This window comes from Hippoglossus stenolepis, chromosome 15 (assembly GCF_022539355.2).
Source record: "Hippoglossus stenolepis isolate QCI-W04-F060 chromosome 15, HSTE1.2, whole genome shotgun sequence".
Lineage (NCBI taxonomy): Eukaryota > Metazoa > Chordata > Actinopteri > Pleuronectiformes > Pleuronectidae > Hippoglossus > Hippoglossus stenolepis.
The window spans coordinates 21,110,692-21,135,265 of NC_061497.1; the positions used below are offsets into that span (position 1 = coordinate 21,110,692).

The 24,574-nt window shown below is 41.5% G+C and overlaps 1 protein-coding gene across 2 annotated transcripts; it reads left to right on the forward strand.

Annotated features, from left to right (window-relative positions):
• Window positions 1-703: 703 nt before the first annotated feature.
• sc5d (sterol-C5-desaturase) lies at window positions 704-24,574 on the forward strand. Of its 2 annotated transcripts, XM_035177690.2 has the most exons (6): window positions 704-722; window positions 925-974; window positions 21,655-21,872; window positions 22,658-22,790; window positions 22,904-23,004; window positions 23,552-24,574. In XM_035177690.2, exons 3-6 carry the CDS (start codon window positions 21,663-21,665, stop codon window positions 24,002-24,004), a joined length of 897 nt encoding a protein of 298 aa, XP_035033581.1. In that variant the 5' UTR covers window positions 704-722; window positions 925-974; window positions 21,655-21,662; the 3' UTR covers window positions 24,005-24,574. The 2 variants fall into 2 exon arrangements, with proteins under 2 accessions (XP_035033581.1, XP_035033580.1); XM_035177689.2 differs by lacking the exons at window positions 704-722; window positions 925-974 and adding an exon at window positions 20,485-20,594.

Below are 24,574 nucleotides of genomic sequence, written 5' to 3' on the forward strand. Positions count from 1 at the left end.
GGCGTCCCTTAAGGTTGACCTTCTGGAAATAAGGTCACCTGTAAACAACCAGGTCCTCCATCATGCAGAGTAACGCTACAACCTTTAAACTAATTAACTCGTGAAGAATTGACGTGTTGTTCCTTATTTAACATTCATCCCTCTTCGTCTCGATGCGACATGTCTCTGTCACGATGGTGCCTGACTCTTCGGTTCAAACATCAGCTTCCAGCCGTGGCTCCGTCCTTTCTGATTGTCATTGTCATTGTTGTGAAATCACAGCCACTTAGAACGGCAGCGAGACATTTGTCTGTTTGACTCCAGCATTAAATTGCTCTCTGCCGTCAGCGTGTGTTATGATGGTCTTGTTGTCAACAGCAATTTGTGCTCAGTGGATCGATTTGACTTTTTTCTACGTTTATTTCATTTCATACGATCGTAATTTCCCCCCGAAAACTCTGTGTTTGTGCCTGTTTTCTTATGTTTTTAATTTAATAGCATAAGTCGGATTATCATCGGCTCTCCTGACATTATTAATTAGTGAAATGGATCAAGGGTGTTGGTTTTATTCCCTCGTAAATAAATATACACAGGTTTTCAAAACACAAAATATAAAAGGAGAAAGCATGCAGCAGTCGAGGTGAGAAGATAACAGGAAGTCCAGGTAAAGGGGTGGAGTCTATAAAAGGGGTGGGGCGTTCACCTGTGCCTGAGAGAGAGAGAGAGGAAGCACATGAGCTCAGGTTTGATTTGTTTGAATCCCTATTTGCTTACTATGACTTTAATAGTTAAACTGTAGAATTTGAAATACATGTTTTAGCTCAGTGGATCAGATTTGAGTTTCTCTGATGCTGTGATGTTTTGTGAGGGACTAAAACTGGGAGTGATTCCTTTTAAAGAGACTTTCATTCCCTTTCAAAATGACATTAACATGGATTTTTATAGGTTCCAGTCGGCTTCACGTCTCCAACTGGAGGAAAGGACGGGTTTTCCAGGTACAGTTAATATTTTTACATTTATGTTTTTTGTTAAATGTTTGTAAAGTTTTCTTTTGTATATTAATGTGCGTCTTTTAAACAAAGACACCATTAGTGTGGCCGACCACTGTTTTATGGTTTTATTAGATGTGTCTTTAACTAACTTTTGAACGGGCCCTGCAAGTTTTATTTTCTTGTGGGTTTTCCGGTTGTTTCTGTTAAAGGAGCGACTGACTTTTTGTAGTAATTTCACCTTTTTTATTGTAAACGCTTCTATCATACTACAACTCTCGCTATATTTAACTGCTATTTACTACATCCTGTGGATATACAGTACATCACTTCACTAGTAATGTACTTTTTGCACTATTCCAGTTTCGATTACTCTCATCCTATCCACCGTGCGCCTTATGTTCTGAGTACTTATTATGTTCACACCGGGGATCAGAGAGAAACGTCTTTTGAATCCTGTCTGTGTCCTGTACGTGGCAGAATTGACAATAAAGTTGACTGTGACTTGACTTTGACTGGGCAGTAGCTCGTATGTCACACAAAAGTCTTAGTGACCTCCCTTAATTACAATGTGAAACCAAAATGTGGCCTGAATGCTGACCCTCATATTGCTGCTCGCTAGTTGAATGGAGATGAGCCTTTTATTTCATATCTGTATATTTTGGATGCAGGACTCGCTCCTGTGTGATGTCACCTCCTCACTATCTGCTCTGTCCTCCTCCTCCGGTCGTCTGCTGCGTTCACGGCACGTTCTTCCTCTCCAGGAGGCGTCTCTGTGAGTCTCTGAATCTCTGTTCATCTTGATTAGGTTGGATCGTATATGTGCTGATTGCTTGAGTGACGGCACCAGTTGGTTTAAAGACGTGGGCAGCATCTCCTGATTCCTGAGGTGACGGATAATTGTTGTTTGTGACTGGAAGTATGAAGCTCTGAGAAGTTTGGATTCAGATCTTTGGGCTGTCGACACAAAGACAGATGTTAGTGGGAGTAAGTAGGTTTTTTTGACCAGTGGAAAAGGGTCTTTAGACGCCTGCAGGGGGCGAGCTGGGGTTCGTTTAAACCGTTTCTGATCACCTGGCTGCTTTTCAAAAACAAACCAGGCGCTGGTTCCTATGGAGGATAAATATTATACAGGGTCCAGCTCTCAGGGTCCAGCCGCCCTGCAGCAAATACCAGCTCTGCAAAAGTAAAAATTCACAAACCTGTTGACACTGTGTCAGAAAAGTGTCATCTTCAGGTCAGAGCTGGTGGTGATGTGTGGTATTGCGTAATATTGCATGTCTTCTCTTGTTTTTCTTATATAGAGAAGTGTGAGGGGGCAGTGACAGAGATTATTTTTCCGGTGCATCTTGCAATTGAATGTAATTACGTTGTGTGTTGTGTGTCAGACTGTACATGTGCTTTAAAATAACAATATGCAACTTTTTTAAACCTTAAAACTGCTTGAAAATGAGTTTGATGGTGGAACTGACTCAGAGTCGCAGCTTCAACTGTCAGAATCAGGTCCAGCGAGTTGAAGAGCACAGCTGAACTTTAGATCAGTTAAAAAGACGTAAACTCTGGGTTTTAATGACTTCTTTCTCAAATATTCAGCAGGAAACTTTGAAAATATCAAGAGGTTTGGTGGATTTGCAGCGCTTCTGGTTCAGGAAGCTGGGGATCATGGGTAATATCCACCGTTCAGCTGTGTTCCAGCTCAGTGAGTGGGACTATAAAGTTGTGCCACTCAAAGCTACAAGGTTCCCAGTTTGGATCCCGGTTCGGCCGAGGTCTCTCTGTGTTGGCTTTAGTTTTCTCAAGGTTCCTCCCACAGTCCAAAGACGTGCAGATTGAATTCAGGTTATTTGGAGACTCTAAATTGGCCCGTAGGTGTGAATATCTTAACCTGTACCGCCTCTCGCCTAATCCATCAACCCTCAAAGTATAAGTGGTGCACATAACTGATAAACGAATGAATGACGAGGGTGCTGTTGCTAACTGAAATGTACATAGTGACCGTGCGGTAGATGTCAACGTGTTTAATCCATAAATACATTTGACCAAAGCCGCCAATCATGTTACGAGCTGTAGGTGACGGGCAGGAACCTCAAGGCTGTGATTACGATGAGAACTGTTGTTTCTCAATCAATTCCATCGACGCCGTCACAACATGGCAAACAGCTCCAGCTCCTCTAGTTGACCCACACATGGATGATGATGATGATGCACATAATTCACATCCATATTTGAATGTTTCTGTTTATGTGCAGTAACACTACTTTCTAATTTATGGGATTTTCTCTTCAACGCAGAACAAAGCTCATTTTCTTTACTTCAACCCACTGTTCAGTTCATTTTTTTTAAATATTTTGCTTTGTTTTGTTGCCCTCCAGGAATAGTGGCACCACGACAAACAACAGAATAAATAAATAATGCAAGTAATAAAGTGCAATAAGAGTAAAAATATACAGTATTTTGTTTTAATTAAATGCAACCGTGGAGCTGTTTATCTTCCCATGAGAGATTTTAAATAATGCATGTCGTAAACGGCAGCTCTTGTTTTTTCTCAGTGTTGTTGTGTTTCTGTTGCACATCAGGGGCCTGTACTACCAAGTTCAACATACCCGGGATGTGTTTCTATTGTCGTCCCGGAGAATCTTTACTACGGAGCTGGTTATCGCTCGTCTCTGTGGACTCTCTCAAAGTTAACATCTTATCCAGCTGTGAGGGCGTTTCATGAGCCGGAGGCGTCCAGCTCCCCCCACGGCCCTCAAAGGATTTGTGATAATGATGATGTATTTATTTAGTGTGATAAACTCTGTCTTAAGCTTGGGTCTAACAAAAAGTCTGGAATTGCAAAAAGATATGTCGCTCTTTCTTATTTCTTACTTTACTGTGAACTCTTTTGTCCCTGTCGGTGTCCTGTAGATCAACAGCTCTAGTTTCCTGATGATGTGATTGGCTAGTAGTTGGGCTGTTGACAGTGTCAGTCAACTTATAGATCAACAACAAACACAAAATGTAGACAATAAGAAATGAGAGATAACAAAAAACGAATAAAGAAAAGCCCAAAAAGTGATAATAATCGTTGATGAAATGAGAAATGAGTTTCTCCAGGTTTGAGTGGTCTGTTAACGGGTTGAGCCGATGGTTCGCTGTTGGTTTTGTTCCGTCTTTCCAGTTAAGCGGTTGGTTAATGCTCTTTAGAATGAGTTTGAGTTTGAAGATGTGGGATCGGAAGAGAGGAGAGATCTGAGGGTGAGGATCTCTGACAGCTTTCCCATGACCTCCCACCAAGACTGTGCAACTGGTGCACGGAGACAAAGCATGGTGGTAGTGGAAGTGGTCGTCTATTGCAGCTGGACAGTGTGTGCAGGTCAGGACAGTCATTGTTTGGGTTGAAGTTGGTAACAGGTGAGGGGAGGAGTTGACAAAGTTATTAATATAGTACTGGTAGTGAGAGTGGTGGGGAAGGTTTGTATAAGAAGGTCGAAGGTCATGAGAGAGCTGGTTACTCCTCTGCTTCCATGCAGGGAAGGTAATAACTTGATCTAGTGAAGGTTCAGCGTAGGTTACCATGGTAATTATAGTTAGTGAACCAGTCGTTACCTTGATAACCACAAATCCTGCTTCATAGTACAAGGTCCAGATCGTCTGTGTGGGATATTCAAAAAGTATTCTCTTCAAGTTATAGTTTTGTCTTAACCTGCAGAAATAGAAACGTATACTTATGGTTTAATACTTCTACTTGTTAATTTTTGCTTTATTATTGATAGGGTTAAAAACGTCCGAGTCACAATCTCAGGAGAATTGCGCCACATGTTGTGTTTAAAGAACAAACGCATGAGTCTGTGTCGACTGCATTTTAAAGGCGTTTGCAGATGGACTTGTGTTTTTTCTGCAGATTTATCTATGAGAAATGCAAATCCTGTTTGTACATGCTGCAGCCCCACTTCTGCCAGTTAGACCTCCACAGAAAACAGCCTCCTCTGCTTCTGTGACTCATAACCAACTGTACCGGCAGTGAAACAGGTGCCGGAGCGCCTTTCTGTGGACAGATTGGGAAGTGCACGATAACGACAGCTAAAGGAAATACAGTATTTCAAAAGGATCACAGCGACAAAAACTTTCAAAATGACATTGACTGGTGGGACTGACCAACATCTTCAGTTTCCCCTTTTAAAAATGCACCAGTACTGACTTAAGAATAAAAATACACCCTCAGACGAACGTATCGTTTGTCATGTGATCGATACTTCCTCTTGTTTACTGACAGCTTTCATCAAGTCCACTCAAATCCCTCCGAGATAATCACACCCCCCCCCCTCTCTCTAAATGATTGTAATTTGAATTGAATATGACCAATTAGTGTCACTTTAATGTAAAGAGTTCCATCGCCTGGGTGTAATTAACCATTTTGAATGATTTAGCCTCTTTTTTTTTTTTTTTTATTGATATTTTAGCACAATATATGAGAATCCCCCCAATATCAACCTAATGGATCTTATTAGCCGTGTCCTCTAGACAAAGGTGATTTAATCAAAGCAGACTTGATTTATATACCCCGTCCCTTCCTCTCTTCTTCCACCTCTCTCCCTCCCTCTCTCTCTCTCTCTCTCTCTCTCTCTCTCTCTCTCCTCTCTCTCTCTCCCTGTGTGTGTGTGTGTTGCTTGCCGAGGCAGCAGGGGATTCATTTGTCTTGCTGATTAATGATGAGAACCATATCCTCCACAACACCAGTAAATTAAAAGAGATCGGAGACGGAGAGAAAGAACATCAAGGTCCATTCATCCCAATCAAATTTCACAGTAGGTCCAATTCATCCTGAGCTTTATTTGTATTGTCTGCTATACAAACACACAGGGAAAAAAAAGCACCAGTCATTCACTTCTTCATCCCAGACCCTTCTGGGGGGGGGGGATTTCATCTGGCTACTCTCCATCTTCAGGATTCAGCCCCGCCCACTGCTCTGCTGCCTCGACAGCAGCGTTTTCTGCTTCCTCGCTGTTCATCACCTGCAGCTACGTCTCGCTGTCGGCTGCGTTTCCTCCGTGTGTGTTAACCTGTGTTTGTTGTGGCGTCGTCCTGCTGTCTGAAGTAATATAGTCACTGTAGAGTGTGTGTGTGTGTGTGTGTGTGTGTGTGTGTGTGAGATGGACCTGGATGTAGACGCACTCTGTGGCCATCATCTGCAGTAGCTTCTATACTATAGTTTGTTATTAACACATCACAACAGGGCTTCAGAATAACTTTTTACAGTCAATGCACTGGGGCTCCTCACTTTTTCATTTAGGGGCACCAAACATTTTTCACTGCGCCTTTTTAGCACCGCAACAAAACACAGATTAAACCCTTGACAGTTTCCATATACTGGACCATATAGGAAGATTAGCTTATGCTGGTGCTAATGGGATCCTAATAAAGAAAGAATGGATATGTGTAACAGTGAAAGGAAACCTCTCACTTGGTGCATTATTAAAAATATCAAGCTAGGCCTGTCACGATAACACATTTTGTTGGACGATATATTGTCCCAGAAATGAAGCAAGCGACTTCTGGAAACACTGCTGATTTCATCTCTATCGCCCCCTGGTGACTGGCTGCAGTATACGTCATAACTCCCACCTCCTCTGTTAGTGGATGGGACATGGACCGAACTAAAAAGTCAAAGTATATGTTAAATAAATGTTCTTCAAAGATGTTGAGTTTGTAATGATTACAGTGTTTGCCATCTTAGTTAAGGATGTTAGCATGCTAACATGTGCTAAACCAAGGTAGCTCAGGTTCCTGGAATGTCGGTAGTTTTAGAAGATATTTGGTCATAAACTAAAATTACCTATAGCCTGATGATAGTCAGATGAAGTTAAGGGATCAACCAAGATATTCTGATTCATTCCCATGTAACATTTTATGGCAGGGCTATAGAACCTTCTTCTATCAAGACCATTTCATTTTGAGAACATCCTCTGAGGGACGAACTAAATGATTGAACATCTTTATCACATCCACCTCTTGGGTTTTAACCAGAACTGTTTATCTTTGTTCGAGTTACAGGTCGAGTCAGTTTTGAAACCTCGTCCCAAACAAAGATGCAAACTTCCGTGCTTGTCTTCTCAGAACAGGAAACTCCTCAGGATAAACGGATTCAGTACAGACGGCTGTAATGGTTTTGTGTCGTTGGTTGTCGGACTGGTTCCACAGTACACCATGTTAATGTGTACACTTCCTTCTGACGTTTCATGACCTGAGGGATTTTGCGAAACTCCTTTAGGGGAAGTAGTTTGGCAAACAAACCGGTGAATGTCTTAGCAGGATTTTGTTCATGCAGGGTAGGATAATCCATTTTTCATAGTTCCACACCGGCAACAAGGATTTCCTTCACTAATATTTTTCTGAATGAGGTTTCACCACAAAACTTGTCTGCATAACATCTGTGTCACAATGAGAAAGCTGCTCATTGGGAGTTGAGTGTCGACTTGATCCGAGTGCATTCGTCTTTGCAACTCATCCAGAGATCTGCGTTTATTCATCCTTGCAAGCTCAGGGGTAGAGCATGCAGGAGGCAGTATATATTATATTTTACAGCACATCAACACAGGCGTTGGCTCTTATCATCAAAAGCTCTCGAAACTCGTCTTTCCAAGTCGACATCTTTGTCTGTCTTCTACGTGAATGGCTCCTTTTTTCATCCCGATATATTATGTCCGTTGTGTTTTAAGAAACGCCACCAACACACCCGGCCACTCGTGATTCTCACACTTGGACGTTCTCAGGACATTTTAGTCGACTGGCAGGAAAATGTCCGGAGCAAATGAGTCGGACATTTGCGATCTCACATAAAAACGCCTCCATTGCATTTCAGTGCATGTCTGAAAACCGCTACACAGCATTCGCTGTTACAGGCAATGACCCTATAAACTTTAATTATTTTTAATTTGCAAAATATAATTCAAATCTATAATGTCCAATGTTACAGCTGAAAAATATCAATTGTTCATAATCAGGTTTTATATTTGGTTTAATGTCCTTGAAGCAGCTTCTACATCATTTCCTTCCCTGCTGTATCACATTACTGTAGCTGTTGCCACAAACCACTTCCCCAACATTAGGAATCAATAGCTTTTCATCTTATTGCATTTGTTTGACGTAGAGGCTCCTCGGCTCTCGGCTGTGTACAGACAATAGTCGTGCATTGACCAGGGAATCAAACAGGCCCTAAATTTTTCAATTATGCCCACAGCGTTTGGCAGCTTCCCAAAATGCACAAGAACGTGACGCGTGACCGGCGTCCAGAGGAAATGGAGGAGAGTTCTGAGAGTCATTCAGGTCACATCTCCCTAATTAATGCTGCTCCTCTCTGCCGTCGTAAAATCAACTGCAGGTTCCATCTTTTCGCTGCTGCCAGAGACTCGTCTGGGTTCAAGAGACGAGGAGTTCGCACGGTGGAGTCGACGGCCTGAAATCGTGCACCTCTGCAGAGGAAGCAGCGGGAGCGAGCGTTGGACGGTCTCTGAGGTTAATAACCCACTGACATTCACACATTCATTGATCTCTGTATAAAAAAAAGAGAGGATATGCAGCAGTTAAGAAAGTCAAGGGTGTGAAAATATTGAATCAGGAGCAGACTGACCCTAAAAAGCTTCGTGTAAAAAGTGATCGGCTGTGGAAGTTAAACAGAAATGACGCTGCGTCTTTGACCGGACGCTGACTGTGACAGAGGCACCGAAGCAAAACTTCTGCCTAAGTGATATTCTGATAAGCATCACGGCAGAATGATGAGGGCGGCAGTTCCTCGGCTCCAGACGACGTGCTCCTCGTGCCCCCTCGTCTCTTTTGTAACGGACAACAAACAGTTTTTTTTCCCTGACAGGTATAAAACACAATGATTTATATCAGCACATGGGAAAGTCACAGTATCATGAGAACGATTCGAGTTCATCCTGAAGGGGACCTGAGCTGTTCCACGTTTTATGACACGTCATCCGAGGTTGTCAGGAGCGTTTCAAGGCTTTTTTGGGGGGGCCCCAGGCAAACAGGACCTGGGGGACCCTACATTAAAGTTGAAGTGCGACCCCCCCCACCACTATCCTAGGAATATCTCTCACACACACACACACACACACACACACACACACACACACACACACACACACACACACACACACACACACACACACACATTTAACGTTCTAGTTCTCTGCCAAACCTCTAAAAATCACAAAGCATTTGGCAGAAGCTGGAAAATTGACTCGTCGTGTGTCTTGAATCCAACAATGTGAACTTGTGGAGTTCGTCCTCTGGTCATTGGCGTTTGTGCCGAAATAAACAACAATCTCTTTAATATTAATAGACATATTTCAGTCAGATACAGGCTAACTGACGATGACTCGATAGAACATATACGCAGAACATGTTTTCTGTTTTAAGATCAGTTTTGCTTGTATATTTATGGCCATTTATTCTAAAGATTTATACTTAAAAACGCTTGTTTTTAATCTTGTTCTTTGTCCAACACTTTATCCGTTCAGCCAGGGAGCAAACTCTGACCTTAGCTGACACCTTTTCAATTATTAAGCCAGATTGTGGATTGGATCAGCAAAACACTCGTAGCTGATTTGCAAATTCGCTTTTCCGTCATTTTTCTTTTAGTCCACGCTCGGCTATTTCTGGCCCCCTGCACACTTCACCCCTTCATTGTTTGGATGTTGCCTTGACCTCCCGCTGCCTCGGCTCTGTCTTAATGAAAGGACGGTGCAAGATGTCAAGGAGGACGAGGGGAACATTTTATAATAGCGGCTGTGAATAATAATGCTGCCCATTCAGTTGTAGCCTAAGGAAGTTCTTTTAGTGTGAAGGGCATCTCCGCTGCACTTCCTGCTAACCCAGGGTCATTGTGGGAAGGCAACGTAAAGTCGGCGCTCGTTTTTCAAATAGGTCATCGGTCAAAGTAGCATTTTCAGATGCTTCCACTGACCGACCAACATACATCGTGGTACGTGTTGTCATGTTTGCATGTTGAGGGAATGTTGTTTCAGTTCCCTTCAGAATGAAACCGTGGAAAATCCTCCATAGTTCAAGTTAAAGTGGGATTTATGAGTATGAGATTTAAATGTTCAGCTGAAGCCAGTGAGATCATGACCTCCTGAATCCATCCACCCTCAGACTGGAACAAGTTTAACTTTACGTTAAGTCTGGAGGAGCAACGGCGAAAACCTAAATACATTCAAGATGTATTTTGTGAAATATGTTTTTCTAACTCTCACAAAACAACATTTAACAAAACAACATTGCTTAAAACACGACATCATTTCACAAATAACAAGAAAATTGAACAAACATTTCATGAAGGACGATGAATTACATGAAACACTACATTTCACAAAACCTTTAAAAAATAACATTTCACTGTTTAACAAAATTGAACCGCACAAAACAACGTTGATCAAAACACATTGTCAAGAACCAACATTTCACAAAACAGCAATTTGAAAAAGACAACGGCGTACAGCTTAAGAAAAGAAGTGACAGATCAACGAGTGTTTTCTCTCCACGAAGTTATGATATCAAACCACAGACGACAAACAATAGTCATGCAGCACATTAGTCACTGTCTGAGCGTGTGGCCCACGTCCAGAGCAGAGAATCTCATCCCACCGCTGAGTCAGTGTGACGTGAGTCAGCAGTAACATTGACCTCGGCCACGTTGAGTCGGTGTGAGCTGCTGCTTCAGATCATGTTGGACTAATGTGTGACCGGCGGAATCGTGTCGAGCTGATAATTAGTTCAGCGCGAGCACAAAATCAGTGTCCAGGGCCGCGTACCAAAGTTATTCCATCATGTTGTGTCTGTAAACCTGGTTTTATCTGTGTACCATGTACTCAGCAGTCACTATAATACGTGTGTACTGCTAATTTAGTTTTGGTACCTTTTGACTGGTCCTAACTTGGGATAAGATAATGAGTTACATTTACTCTTTCTGGTAATTAATTCACCAGTTGGATGAGTTATGGCCGGAGAAAATATTGTTGTTAGCTTGTACACTGGCATTTTATTCTCTCGGTTTACTGGCGGATCGTTTACCGCCTCCTACTGTACCTGTTTTTTTTTTTTCAATATGCATTTTTTATATTTTCTGCTATTATAGAACGAGCAAGGTACTAAAACAAAAGTATCGTTGGATACCGACACTGAATTCCAGGTACTGATACTGCATCAATTAGAGTGTGAACGGAACCCAACCCTACCTTTCACAGATCAAAGTGCTTCACATAAATAAAATGACCCCATAAAAGTTATGATGCTCAATAAATAAGCAACAAAAAGTCAGTGAAAATAGAAGTAACAGGAGAATTAAATGTTGGAATCAAAAACACATGCATAAGGTGAGACAAAGACCAAATTGAATCCAGTATTCTATAGTGTTGGAGCCACAACCTGGTCAGAGTTCTAAGAAACCAAAGAATATTTTAAGATAAAATCACATTTACATTCCTGCTTCTGGTCCCATCTCCTGTTCTCCATCCGTTCACAAGGGCATTTAGTTTTTTTTGGACGTACCCTCAGCTGAGGGACCGGTGTCCGGCTCCTGTTGCCACATGTTACCATCAAAATAAACCAAGAGCAGACACATGGACACTGAATCACTCATTACCCGACGTGCTCTCATTTGGTATCTGCCTCCAGCTTCGCTATCGCAGCCAGGAAACACTAATGCCACAGATGATGGCGCAGCCCTCGAAGCTCAGCGGTACAACAACAGGACGTCGGGGTCGCGAGCTCGACAAACGTTCGCTCATTTTCTACCCGTGGAACCTGCACACGCGCTGACACACTCGCACCCCGACCACCATCGCCGCCACTGCTGCCTCCAGCATGTGCTATTTTGCCAACTGCAACCCTGGGCAAGATAATAAGATGGCTAGCAGACATTTTGTCAATATTTCTGTCTTGGCTCGGAGTGCGCCTGGCCGGCTGCTTACTGATGGATGTGTTGACTGATTTTTTTTTTTTTATTTCTTTTTTTTTCTTCTCCACGAGAGCTCTGCCCTGGTTTGCCAGACTGCGTGAGAGCAAGTAGAGGCAAGTGCACAGGGAGGGGAGAAGGGCTCGCTAATGCAAATCAGTTCATTAAAATCAAGCACAAAGCATCTATCAGGGGGAGGGAGGCTGCTAATCAGCGCCTGTGGTAAGTCCAGCAATATGTAAGACGGAGACACTGCACTCCTCAGCTGTGATCTTGTCTGGGGAGCACTGGAGCCGGCTGGTGCTAAGGAGGCCGTGCAGATGATTGATTTTCCAGAAGGATGCTTTGAAACTTTGCTCTTGGTCTTGCCACCTGATTAACATACACGGCATTATTCATGTCATGAATATACAAGGAGGCACGGAACAAATAAATACTGACGTGCGTTCAGGAGTTGATAAATATTAAATGGAGCACACATGGCTTCAGATTTTACCATTTCGTAATTTGAGCGTTCATGCTGTGAGGACCCGGAGCCAAGGTCTAATCTGAGGTGTAAGAAGGTTGAGCAGCCGAGCGCGGAGACGAAAATCTTCTTCACAAACACCAGAGTTGTGCTTGAGTTGGACTTAATGAATCCTAGTTTTCTAATAGACTCTTAATTGTCTCAGTAATAATAGTCTTTATGTTTCAAGCTGAAATTGTGCTGCTTTATTACAGACTAAATACAGACTAAAAAGATCGTCATGCACTTTTCAGAGGGGGAGGGGGGGTTCTGTTTCTAGAGCTCATTAAATTTTTCGAGACATCTCATTGAATTGACATAAAACAAGTGATCACAAGAATATGCGGTTTCAACATTGTACCGTGGTTCTCCAACTGAAATTCAAGTTTGCTGATGCAACGTTTCTCAACCTTTTTATTTTTATTCCCCCGTCGTCAGTGGTTGATAAATAATATGGAACATGGAGTACTAATGAAGATCAAACTTACTGTGAAAATATAGGTTTGGACATACATCAAAGTAATGAGAACTAGGTATAATAACAGAAACGATCTTTTAGAAAAAATATATATAACGCATATTTCGACTTGGCCCATGTCCCATCTGCCAGAAACCAGGGACGATCCAGATGTTTTGGCTTTTTGTGGAGCTGTTATCTCGTCCATCTTCATCTCCAGTCCGGTGACACTGCACATGGAAGGTTAAAGGAAGAGTGTGTCATTGTGAGAAAACCTCTACAACCTCCACCGAGGGACAACATGCAGAGGCAAATGTTTCACATTCTGCTCGGCTGTGTAGGAGGAGGTGAATGGAAACGCGTCAGTGTTTGTACGTCACCGTATCTGTGCAACACACTCGCTCAACGCACACAGAAGATGAACCAGCTGTGTGACTTTGTACATAAGACTGACTTAAACATAGATCCATATTAAGGCTATTGAACAGAATATAAATATAAAAAATACTTCACGTAAATAAGCCGTTACCAAGCAATCAGTGCTGCACAGTTGTAGCTGACGATCAAGGTCAGTTTGTCCCTTTTCACTGTATATACATTGTTCGATCCCCGACTTCTCCATTCCCAGTGCGGAATTGTCCTTGAATAGCTGTGTGTGTGTGTGTGTGTGTGTGTGTGTGTGTGTGTGTGTGTGTGTGTGTGTGTGTGTGTGTGTGTGTGTGTGTGTGTGTGTGTGTGTGTGTGTGTGTGTGTGTGTGTGTGTGTGTGTGTGTGTGTGTGTGTGTGTGTGTGTGTGTGTGTGTGTGTGTGTGTGTGTGTCAGTCAAAATAGGGAAAACATGAATACTGAGCATCCCTCATAGAATATTGTACACGGACGATCAAAAGAGCAGGAATCGAAACACAGCATGTATTCTATGCAGCGCATCACAGGCGGACGTCAGCTGACACACATCAACAGTCCAGAAAAACAGCAATTGTTCTGCGTAATTAGGCCACATTTGCTCCCTCGATTGGCTTCTGTGCACCGCTCGTCTTTATCGGGCATCTGCCGTGGACGCCAAATGACGCGTGTCATCATATCTGTATGTCACACTTAATAAATGAATGGCCTGCATTGCGGGGATAAGCCCGGGGCTTTACTGGGAAAAGTAAAGAAAAGTGAAGTCTGGCCCCGAAAAAAGTTCTGAGAAAGTTCTGAGAGCTGAAAAAAGTTGCGTGTAGGAGCAGATTCCTGCCCCGACGTGCAGAGGCAGGTGCCTTGTGTATGCATCACAGAGGTTATTAGCCCACAGTCTGAGGTTGTTGCATTTGAATCATTTAAGGGTGAGTGTTTGAAGCTCCTTGATATAATGATCCTTGGCAACTCTGAGAGTTCAAAGTAAATTGGCAAGGTTAAAAAAGGCTTTCTGCCACTGAGCAAAATAGAGAAATCAGCCAGCTATGTTTAATGGAATTTTCATCAGTGCTCAACCAGTCTCTCAAATGGGTTGTATAAGATAATGGCTGCACGGGTTCATTACCTCCTTGTCAAATTAAATTTCTTTTTCTCCTGCAGGCAGATTGGATAGTGATTACAGATCTAACCAAAAAGAAGGCTCCAACTTTCACTCTGTGAAAGTGGGACGGGGCCACAGCGACGGCGAAATGAGTCTGTTTCATCTCGGGACCTTTGTTGTGAGCTGACCCGGCACATCACAGAGAGACGAGGTGTTTAATGTGCTGCCACTGTGGCTTTTCTCCCTCTTTGTGTGACTCTTGTAGCTCTTAAGTGAAGTGTCCTTTGTAAAAAAACAAAACACGGCGATGTACACGCCGTCGAGTGGCGTTTACTTCAGTGAAACTAAATCAGCAGATTGCGAAGTTGGCCGTGTCGCCGCATTCTTCGTCGTTGTTTTGTTTAGAGGAAAAGAGAATGGTGTGTGATGTGAACGCAGCCGCGCAAAACTCAACACACAATACCACCCTGAACATTTTTATAAACATAACAACTGTGGGTGGGACAATCCTAAAGATTCCAGTTGTGGTTTATTTAATGAAACTTGTGGTTTGCTAGTTAGTTCTGATTGTAGATGAAAAGTATCGGAGGGGCGACCATGTCTATTTAGCCTTTCAAAGCTAATTTATCTACTGAGATGTCATTCCTACCATATGATCTTAAGTTTTATTTAACTTAATAAGCTTTACGTCGTGTCTGCAGCGATAACTCGGAGTTCCATTTGATTTGTTGGTTGGTTTGCAAGCAATCAGAAATCTTGGCGGGATGTTTTCAGGGAAGAATTAAAGGAATTAGATTTTGGTGCAGATGCTAATCCGAAGCTCAATCCAGATGTTTCTCCCACTTTCTTTAACATTTAGATAGAAGGTGTTTTGTTTCTTTTCAGGTACCTTTAGTGGACTGAGATCTACGAGTGTGTGTAATTTGGTGCAGCTTGATTGAATTCATGTATAAAGCGCCTGTTGGTGGAGGTCTGTGTTCTACTGAGTTCCTCCTCTAGTGGTCTGACTGCATTGTGACATCTTGATGACGTCACCTGTCATGTGACATAGAAACGAATCGATCAATATCAGCTTCAGATTGTCTCTCCTCTCATTGGCAGAAGCATCTTAGTATTAGATGTTTAGGACCATATTTTCGTTGAGCTCCAAAGTTTAACTTTTACATCCACGAACCTTAGAAACACCATCTACAGCTTATTTACATGAACTGTACCCGTCAAGGTGAACTGGAAGTAACAGCGGGCGTCTTTTGGCCGATGACGCCGCCTCAACAGTGATGAAGTAAGAAACAAAGTGAAGGAAGCAGCTAAAAAGAACGCAGGAGCATTTGTTTTTACTAGTCTGTGGGGAAGAAGAATCCCATCAGGCCGTGTGAGGATGACGTCACAGAGGAGATCAATAACCGATAATCATCTGCTAAATGGAATGAGTGGAGTCGAGTATTAGTCCAAATTTACCGAGCTGACAAATCAATACCTCCACTACAAATTGTGCGAGTCGACATTTTCCTTCACAGTCACTTTTGTTTTTTGTTTTTCCTGAAACGCAGAAAAGTCAAACCATTCATCATCCGCGAGACGGGAAGGAGGCGACGTGCATCTTGATTGTCAGTCACCTTGCGAGCGGCGATCTCCAAAAACCTTAAACTGCCTGAATACAAAACATGTTCTGCTCTTGACTCCTTCGTGTCGAGCAACGCAACCTGGCAAGGGTTTTCTGTTTGACGGCAGCATCAGGAAGCAAAACTGACAAGAAATAACAATCCTGAAACTCTCAATGATAGAGAAATATGTGGGGATTTACACTTTTTTTTTTATAACACTTGAGTTTCTAGAATGACAAGTATGATTGTGTGTCATGGAAATGTCACGATTCTAGTTTTAACCACGAGGTCCTGTGGATGTCAATATTTGATGTTCGGGAGATATTTTAGTTCTGGCTCCTCAGGGGACGACTTGTCAACGTGCGTTTTTAAAAGATTGTAGGAATAGTTATTATTTGGTTTCAGAGTTATTTGATGCTGGGGTGAAATGTCCTGATTGGCTTGTGATTGGTCGAGCTTGTTTATCGGCGGCACCTCGATCTCCTGATCTTCACGGCTCAGACTCCGAATGACGTCTTCGAGTGTAAGAAGTCTGTCTTCGTGGAAGGAAGGAAGCAGTGGAAGGAAGTAGCGACGCATCGTCCATCTTTATATACAGTCCATGTGTTCTATAGGCTCAGGGAGCTTCACTCCTCCGAGTTTGGTGGAATTCGGTTTGGTAGTTTTTGTGTAATCCTGCAAAAAACTAAACAAACAAAGGTGAAATCCTGATGTCTGCAGCAAAGGTACAGCTCAGTCTTTGTCAGTTGTTAGCTAACGCTGTTGGACGGTGTGTTAATGCGGCTGAACGCAGCTTTGAAGTTGCAGAATCACAAAGTTTTTTTTTATTTTTTATCCTGAACCAGAAAATGAGCCTCCAGTTTGTGCTCTCGCCACATGAACCTCTTCACGGTGGAGGGAAATTAACTTTGCAACACAACACGATCTGCATTTCAGAATTAATTCTCATTTCATGAAAGTTTATGAGACTGGTTATTTATGAGCAGATGCGGCTCCAGCAGCGAACACACTCGCATGTGAGGAGGAGGTGAAGGGATTCAAACGGCGGCTGAACGAGGCGACGGATCGTTTGACCACTGAGACGCTGCCCGAGTCCCTCAATTAGCACCAGATGATGCATCAGCTGGTTAATGAGTCTGTGAGAGGACTAGTTGACCTCGTTGGGACCAGAGCCTTCGTCTAACGGGGCTAAACGTCGTTTCAGGGCTTCTGGTTGAAGTCAGATGTGAATTGTGGGTAAAGTTCGAGTTAAAGTTACTGGACGTCAATGTCCTCAGAAGGAAGCTGCACCAACCTGTGTGTTTGGTCCCTCCCTGTCTCTCTCTCTCTCTCTCTCTCTCTCTCTCTCTCTCTCTCTCTCTCTCTCTCTCTCTCTGTCTCTCTCTTTCTCTCTCTTCTCTCCTCTGTCTCTCTCTTTCTCTCCCTCTGTCTCTCTCTTCTCTTTGTCTCTTCTCTTTGTTCTCTCTCTCTTCTATCCTCTATATCTCCTCTCTCTCTCTCTCCCTCTCTTTCTCTCTGTCAACAAGTTGTCATTTTTTTATTTTAAATACTTTTAAAAGATTTTAACAACTTCTCTGCTACCAATTGGACTTTAAATCAGTTTGAGTTGTTTGCATGTATGAATATTTAAACCATTTATATTCAGATTATTGTCTGTGGTGCAGCTCTCGTGTGTCAGAATAATAAATATATATAAAATATGTGTAAAATCTTAAACTGGGAGCAACTGAAACACAACAAATCTTTCTCTGTAAAATATAAAAACAATTACCATTCCATTTCTGTTGGTCACGATAACACAATATTTTTAATACTGATAAAGTTATTTAGATGAAGCTTCATACTCCCAGATAATCCAATATGCGACGTTTTTTAAAAAGTTCAACAGCCGCCGTGTCTGCAGTCGCGACAACTTTCTCCAGTTTTTTGATTACATTTCCCAAAGTGCCACATCCAGTGTTGCTGCCTACTGAGGAGATGATGAGCAGCAGGTTATCTGGGGCTCAGCGTGAGGGTTGCCTCTCTGCAGATATCCTGATTGTGTGTCTGCGCTCAGAGGGAGATGCCTCCACTGTCTGCGAGACGCCTCTTTTCCCCAAACACCAACTTGCCTCTAAAGTGGAGACGGTTCCAGTCGAGCCTGCACAAACAAACTGTGAGAATAACACTTACTGGCACCTACAGGATCTTTAACAACTGTTGCTGTCAGTGTGTAAAGAAAACCATCATATCGACGTCATGTGACATATGGTTTCAGGAATTTCTATTTTATCTTTACACAGGAATTCTAAAATAGAATTTTCTTGCTTAATGGTTTAATTTACACGGAGAAAGTTTTCTCATTTTGACATTCATGACCTGAATGACTTTCATCAGGTGACGCTGAGGTTGTTTCTTGTGTTTTCTGCTCCAACGTTTCTGGTTTTGAAGTAAATTTGGACACTAACTTTAGAAAAATACTCTTAAGCCACTAAAATAAACCTTTAAACAGTCTTTTTCTATTTGGTTATTATTTGAAGAATCACTCTTCACTTCTTCTTTTCTGTCTCGTCACTCTGTTTTTCTTTCCTTCACTTTGTTCATTCTTTACTTTTAAGTAGGAGACATTGGCAATTTTCTTTCAGATCAATTTTCATTATGATGTTTATATTACCACCAGGGACGCCCAAACTATTTTAATGAATCTTCTTTGTGGCCCCAGAATTCAACACATACCTTAATGAGCTTTAAGCCCTGTAAATAAAAGAATGTTGATCTTCAATTCAATTTTGAAAACTTGGAAACGTGCAGAGTCATTGTCGACTTATGATTTATCCCCAGTTTTAAGAAGCGCCTTTAGCCACCGGACATTATTGGAAGAGGGTCGTTCACATCCAAACAAAACTAGTGTCGTAAAAGACAGAGTTGTGAATAAGTCAATTAATTCATGCAGCAACTTTCATAAGTTCGACTTGTACACAACTCTGTAAGTCAATGCATGGAAATAACTTTGACCTTAGACTATTGCGGATGTTGATCTTGACTCTTGCAGAACAGAAGAACAAAAATAATAATTAGGGAATGAAGACTTTTTATATAAACATGTTATTCAGCAGCATCTGAGCTGTTTTTTTTCTTCCTGCCCTGCAAACATTTCATCGACCCGCAGGTTAACAGATCTGCAGCACGTCCTCATCTGTGACTTGGTTTGAAAAGGACGTGCACGTTGCACCAAAACAACCAGACTTTAAAAATGTTTTAAAAATTAATACCCTAACATTATTATCAGGAGAGTGACTCTATATTTCAACCCCTGATAACGTCTGATACATGTTAATAACGAGGGAAACTGTGATGAGCTCTCCTCAGATTTATACTCCTGTAATATTCCTGCAGCATAATATTATATCACGTCTCTAATATTTAATTTATGTACGTTATAAACTTCCTGTGAAAGGTTTTTAGAACTCCTCCATTTGACAGCTGTTATTTAAATGTTCACAATCCAACGTCTGTGTGTTATTCATCGTCATCTGTTCACCATTCTGATAACGGTTCTACTTCCTGCAGAACAATACAACCACAATGCACCAGACAGTGTAGTATCCCACTTCTACTGATACTAATATTCCCTTATACCTGAATTTACTTCAAACCTGGTACTCTGTCCCTGAAAAATACATGTTTTCTATGAAATATACCAGATTTTTCAGTTTTTGTCACCTAAACTCACACCTCAATTTAAGGTGATAGAGATAATAATTAGAGATAAAAGTTGCTATAATATTCCTGTATATTTCTGCAGTGTGTCACAGACAGAGGCTGATCCGTCTCCTCCATCTCAGAGCAATGGTGACATCTTGTGGCTGGATGAGTGTTTCAGTTTCATGACAAAGTAGTTTGAGTTTTCTGTGTGAAACCAAACAATAAAAGCAGAATAAATAAATAAATAAATAAAGCAAAATTAAACATTAATTTACGATTACTGGCAGTGAGAAGGAGAAGAATCAGTGCAGATCAAAACAAAATCAAACCAATGTAATATTCAATCATTATGGGCCTGTGTAATTATATATGATATAATACAGTTGCTTTTGCAAATAACTAACTTTCCTATAATGAAGCCAGTACCTGATACAGTGAGTTAAAATGTTATTGGCCTTGTATGCTGCAAACTTAATTAATTAATAAATACATTTGCTAACATCAAAAATAATAATAATATAACAATAATAATTTATGCTATGAAGCAAAGTTTGTTGTTTAAATAAACCAGGACCAGAAGATTACATTTTTTTAGATTAAATCACTGCTGGATATTAAAGAATTAAAGCTTACATGTTAAACTATATTTCTTATAGTTCACAATCAGATCTGCGGGTCATAGTCCAGATGTGCAGTGACAGACCTGCTCCAGATGCGGCAGCAGCCCCGCTGCCCTGGTTTCTGTAACACCATGAGCAGATCCTCCAATTGGCCAATGGGATTTTATAACAGACGTGCCGTGATGAGATCATTCGCGCTCATTGGATGGCCTGGTTGTGATGTAACAGGGTGCTCGTCGCTGATTGGTTGCTCGGTCACCTTTAGTTTAGTCCACATCCCTCTGCTGTTGTTCCGGATTCGAGCAGCAGACACAAGGTAAAGTCCTCTCACACTGTATGTGATATAAATATAGATATAACTTCATAGATATAACGTTATATTGAGTGTCAGGGCAGCTCAGATATTCTGTTATATAACCATATAACACTGCATTTGCTTTCTGCTTATAAAACATGTTTATTTTCCTATTTTCGTGCGGTTTTCATTTATAACAGTTTGTAACATATTGTTACATAAGGGAAGTTGGTCTATGTCCTAAAGGTTTGTGCTCCTATTTTCTAATTATTAGATGTTAAATACACAAATGTCCTTAATAATGCCCAATGTCTAATGTCCTCATAGATGAAGCCATAACATTTAATGTATATATTTCTATTGTATATCTTACTTATTCTAACGATCTATCCTGATCAGTGTCTTAACTTATTTTGCTTGATTTATATCTTTATTGTTATGTAGCATCAGTGCTAAGTATTTTATCTGCAGGACAACTGAGATATGACTATAAAACTATTGTACATTAAGTTTACATAAAAGTTAGTTACACAAATGTGTTCATACAGAGTTAATTAACATGCATATGATTGCTGTTTAAACATGTGATAAAGTGTTTATTATACAAACTATAATGTCCTTACAAGAAGATATAAAACCAAGTGACACAAAATCTCCCTGCAAAGCTTCTGTAACAGGTGTATGAATAGTCACAGCATTATTTATAACACAGTATAATGCAGCTGTAATTTTATTTGATTATGTATAATCAAATATTTGTTAATAGAGTAAAAAAAACAATTAAAATGGATTGAAAACTGTTTTTAAAAGCATTTAAGATTAATTAATACATGACCAGCTTCATTCCTGACCTCAGAGGAAGTAGTTTTACAAAAGATAAAAGTTAGGCTCTTTTTTTCCTCTGCAGCTTCCTGACTATACTCATAGATGCATTGTTTATTCTATGAAATAAGTTTGAAATAAATACAATTAATGGACACATTTTAAAGTCTGCCTGTGACATCACGCAAACCATTAGTAGATTTTTTATAAATGCAAAAATAAAGAGATGGTGCCTCTCTCTGTGTTTTATACTCTTCAGATTCAACCATGGATCTTGTGCTGAATGTTGCCGACTATTACGTCCTCACCCCGTACGTGTACCCCGCGTCGTGGCCTGAGGATGGCGCCCTGCGACAGATCATGAGCCTGCTGGTGCTGACGAACCTCGGGGCCGCCGTCCTGTACCTGGGCCTGGGCGCCATCAGCTACTTCTTCATCTTCGACCACACGCTGATGAAACACCCACAGTTCTTACAGGTACGAAGCCTCATGCAGCGATAAATCTGAGCGTTGGCTCTGTTCAACTTGAACTTTGAACTTCTTAAAGAGCGGAGCTGCAGTTTACTGTCCTGCAGGTATGGTCTCAGACACTAGGATTAATGACAAGGTTTGTATTGTGTATGTTACAGTTGTGTTTGTTACTGTGTTCACCCCGTGTTGTGTCATTAGTGCCTGGCACCACATTAATTACCTAAAGGCCCCACACCCAGTTAATGGCCTTAATGGTCACATTCAATAAATGATCCTCATTCCGGGTGATTCATCTTCCAAATGGAGTTAACACATCATTTCAGACTGAGCTCTGAGGTTCTGCTCACAAGAAGTGAACAGAGTCATGTGAAGAATTAAGAAAGAGAGAGAGAACTTCAAATCCATAATAAATGTTGTTGGATATTTCTAAAAGCAGCTTGGAGGGAATCAGCTGATTCCTTAAGTGACCTCATTCTCTCTGAAAATGTGAATCTTACAAAATTAAATGAATAAACATTAGTAAGGTTTATTTATAGCCCCTGTCACAAAGTACTTCACAGAAACAAAATGACACAAGAAAGTAGTAATACACAATGAATATATGCAAGAAAATCTGTTGTTTACTTGTCTTATATAAAGATTCAGTCGTTTTCTAAAATGGGAGGGAACTATATTTTTAGCAAAGTCCAGACAACTATCGGGATAAAGCTCTGATTATCACATGACATTTTATAGCGTGGGCAACATGTGTGTTTATTTCAAACATGTATTTAAAATGTTTCCTTTCACAGAATCAGGTGCGGAGGGAGATCAAATATGCGATGACCTCTCTTCCCGTGATCAGTCTTCCCACTGTGGCCTTGTTTTTCGCTGAAGTCCGAGGATACAGCAAACTGTACGACAGCGTTGATGAATCTCCGCTGGGTACGTTCGATGAGCCTCCACCGGTTTACAGTTGTTCTGTCGTCGTCGTGTTTCCAGTGGGTTTGTCTCCGGGCTCCAGATTCTCGTTGCTGAGCTGGTCTGTGTGTTTTCAGGTTGGACCGGACTCGTCCTCAGTATGATCTCCTTCCTGCTGTTCACTGACATGTGCATCTACTGGATTCATCGCTTCCTCCATCACAAGCTCATTTATAAGGTCATTGTGGGTTTTATATTATAACTAATCAGGTGCAGCTCTCCAGTTAAATAAAGGGCTGTTTAATGACTTTTAATTTTAACACAACTTTGATCACAGGGGTAAATTTCGGTTTTACGCTGCATTTTCTTGTCATCTACGAGCCAGAATATGGAAAAATACTGAAATATGATAATATCAGCTAATAAATAGAGCCCGGCTGATTTATCTGTTGTACGATAAAAATCGATACGAGCTTTCACAGACACATCAGCGTTAATTCTTGCTCATATGAAAATATTTTACTGAATAAACAATGAATAGATGTTTATTAATGTTAATATATATTGCTTTATAATTTGTATATTTTCAAGTTCTATATGTTTGGTTGGGTATTTCTGATACATTTTATGGTTCAACTTTAAAATATCAAACCTTAATTGCATTTCTTTTCATAAGGGTTCATAAAATAATGTTAATACGTTGAAAAGGGGGAGGGGTCCTCAGAATGCTGAGTTTAAATATGAAATCATGGTTTAATAAATTCTCTCCTGTCTTATCCCCACAGCTGTTTCACAAGCCTCACCACATATGGAAGATCCCCAGTCCCTTTGCCAGCCACGCTTTTCACCCGGTGGACGGCTTCATGCAGGGTCTCCCCTACCACATCTACCCCTTCTTCTTCCCCCTCCACAAGGTGCTCTACCTGGCCCTCTACGTCTTCGTCAACATCTGGACCATCTCCATCCACGACGGCGACTACCGCGTCCCCGGCGCCCTGACAGAGGTCATCAACGGCTCGGCCCACCACACCGACCACCACCTCTTCTTCGACTACAACTACGGCCAGTACTTCACGCTGTGGGACCGCCTGGGAGGCTCCTACAGGCACCCGTCGGCGCTGATGGGGAAGGGCCCCCACGATCTGATCCGCAAACTTCAAGCAGAGGGGAAGCTGGGAGGCGACAGGGTGAAGGTGAACGGACACAATCCGAGAGGAGCCACACTTAAGGAGGAGTAACTGTGGAGGGGAGTTTAGAATAAATGGCTGTAATTAATCACTATTTTTGTAAAAGACAATGTGCTGCAACAAACTCAGCTGGAAAACACATCGGGGGATAATTGGAGTGAGTGAACTTGCCAAATGTGAAATCTGTAATTTGGTGGGAAAAGGTGCCTGTAAGATGGCCGAACCCCTGGAGCGACATCATCCGAGGTGAACTATGGGACGATGCATTTCTCTGACCGTCATCTGTCATGTCAACGGCTGGAATTGAAGGTTGTGACCGTGTGACTTTTTTATACAAGAGTTAAACACTGAAAGTAGAAGGAAGAAGAAGAAGAAGAAGAAGAAGAAGAAACAACAACAGGAGAGAAGTTTTATTACGAGTTAAAGTTCAAAGCTGCAGGAGCTGCTACACATTCAGTGACTGACACTAACTGAGTTTGACTCATGATTAAAGATCGACTTTGACTTAAAGGTTGATTTAACAAGTTGCAATGAAGGAAAATTGTGGTATTTTTAAGAAGTCTCATCACTGTGGCTGAGTTATGAAATGTAACAATTCCTGATTAAAAAGTCCAAAAGCGA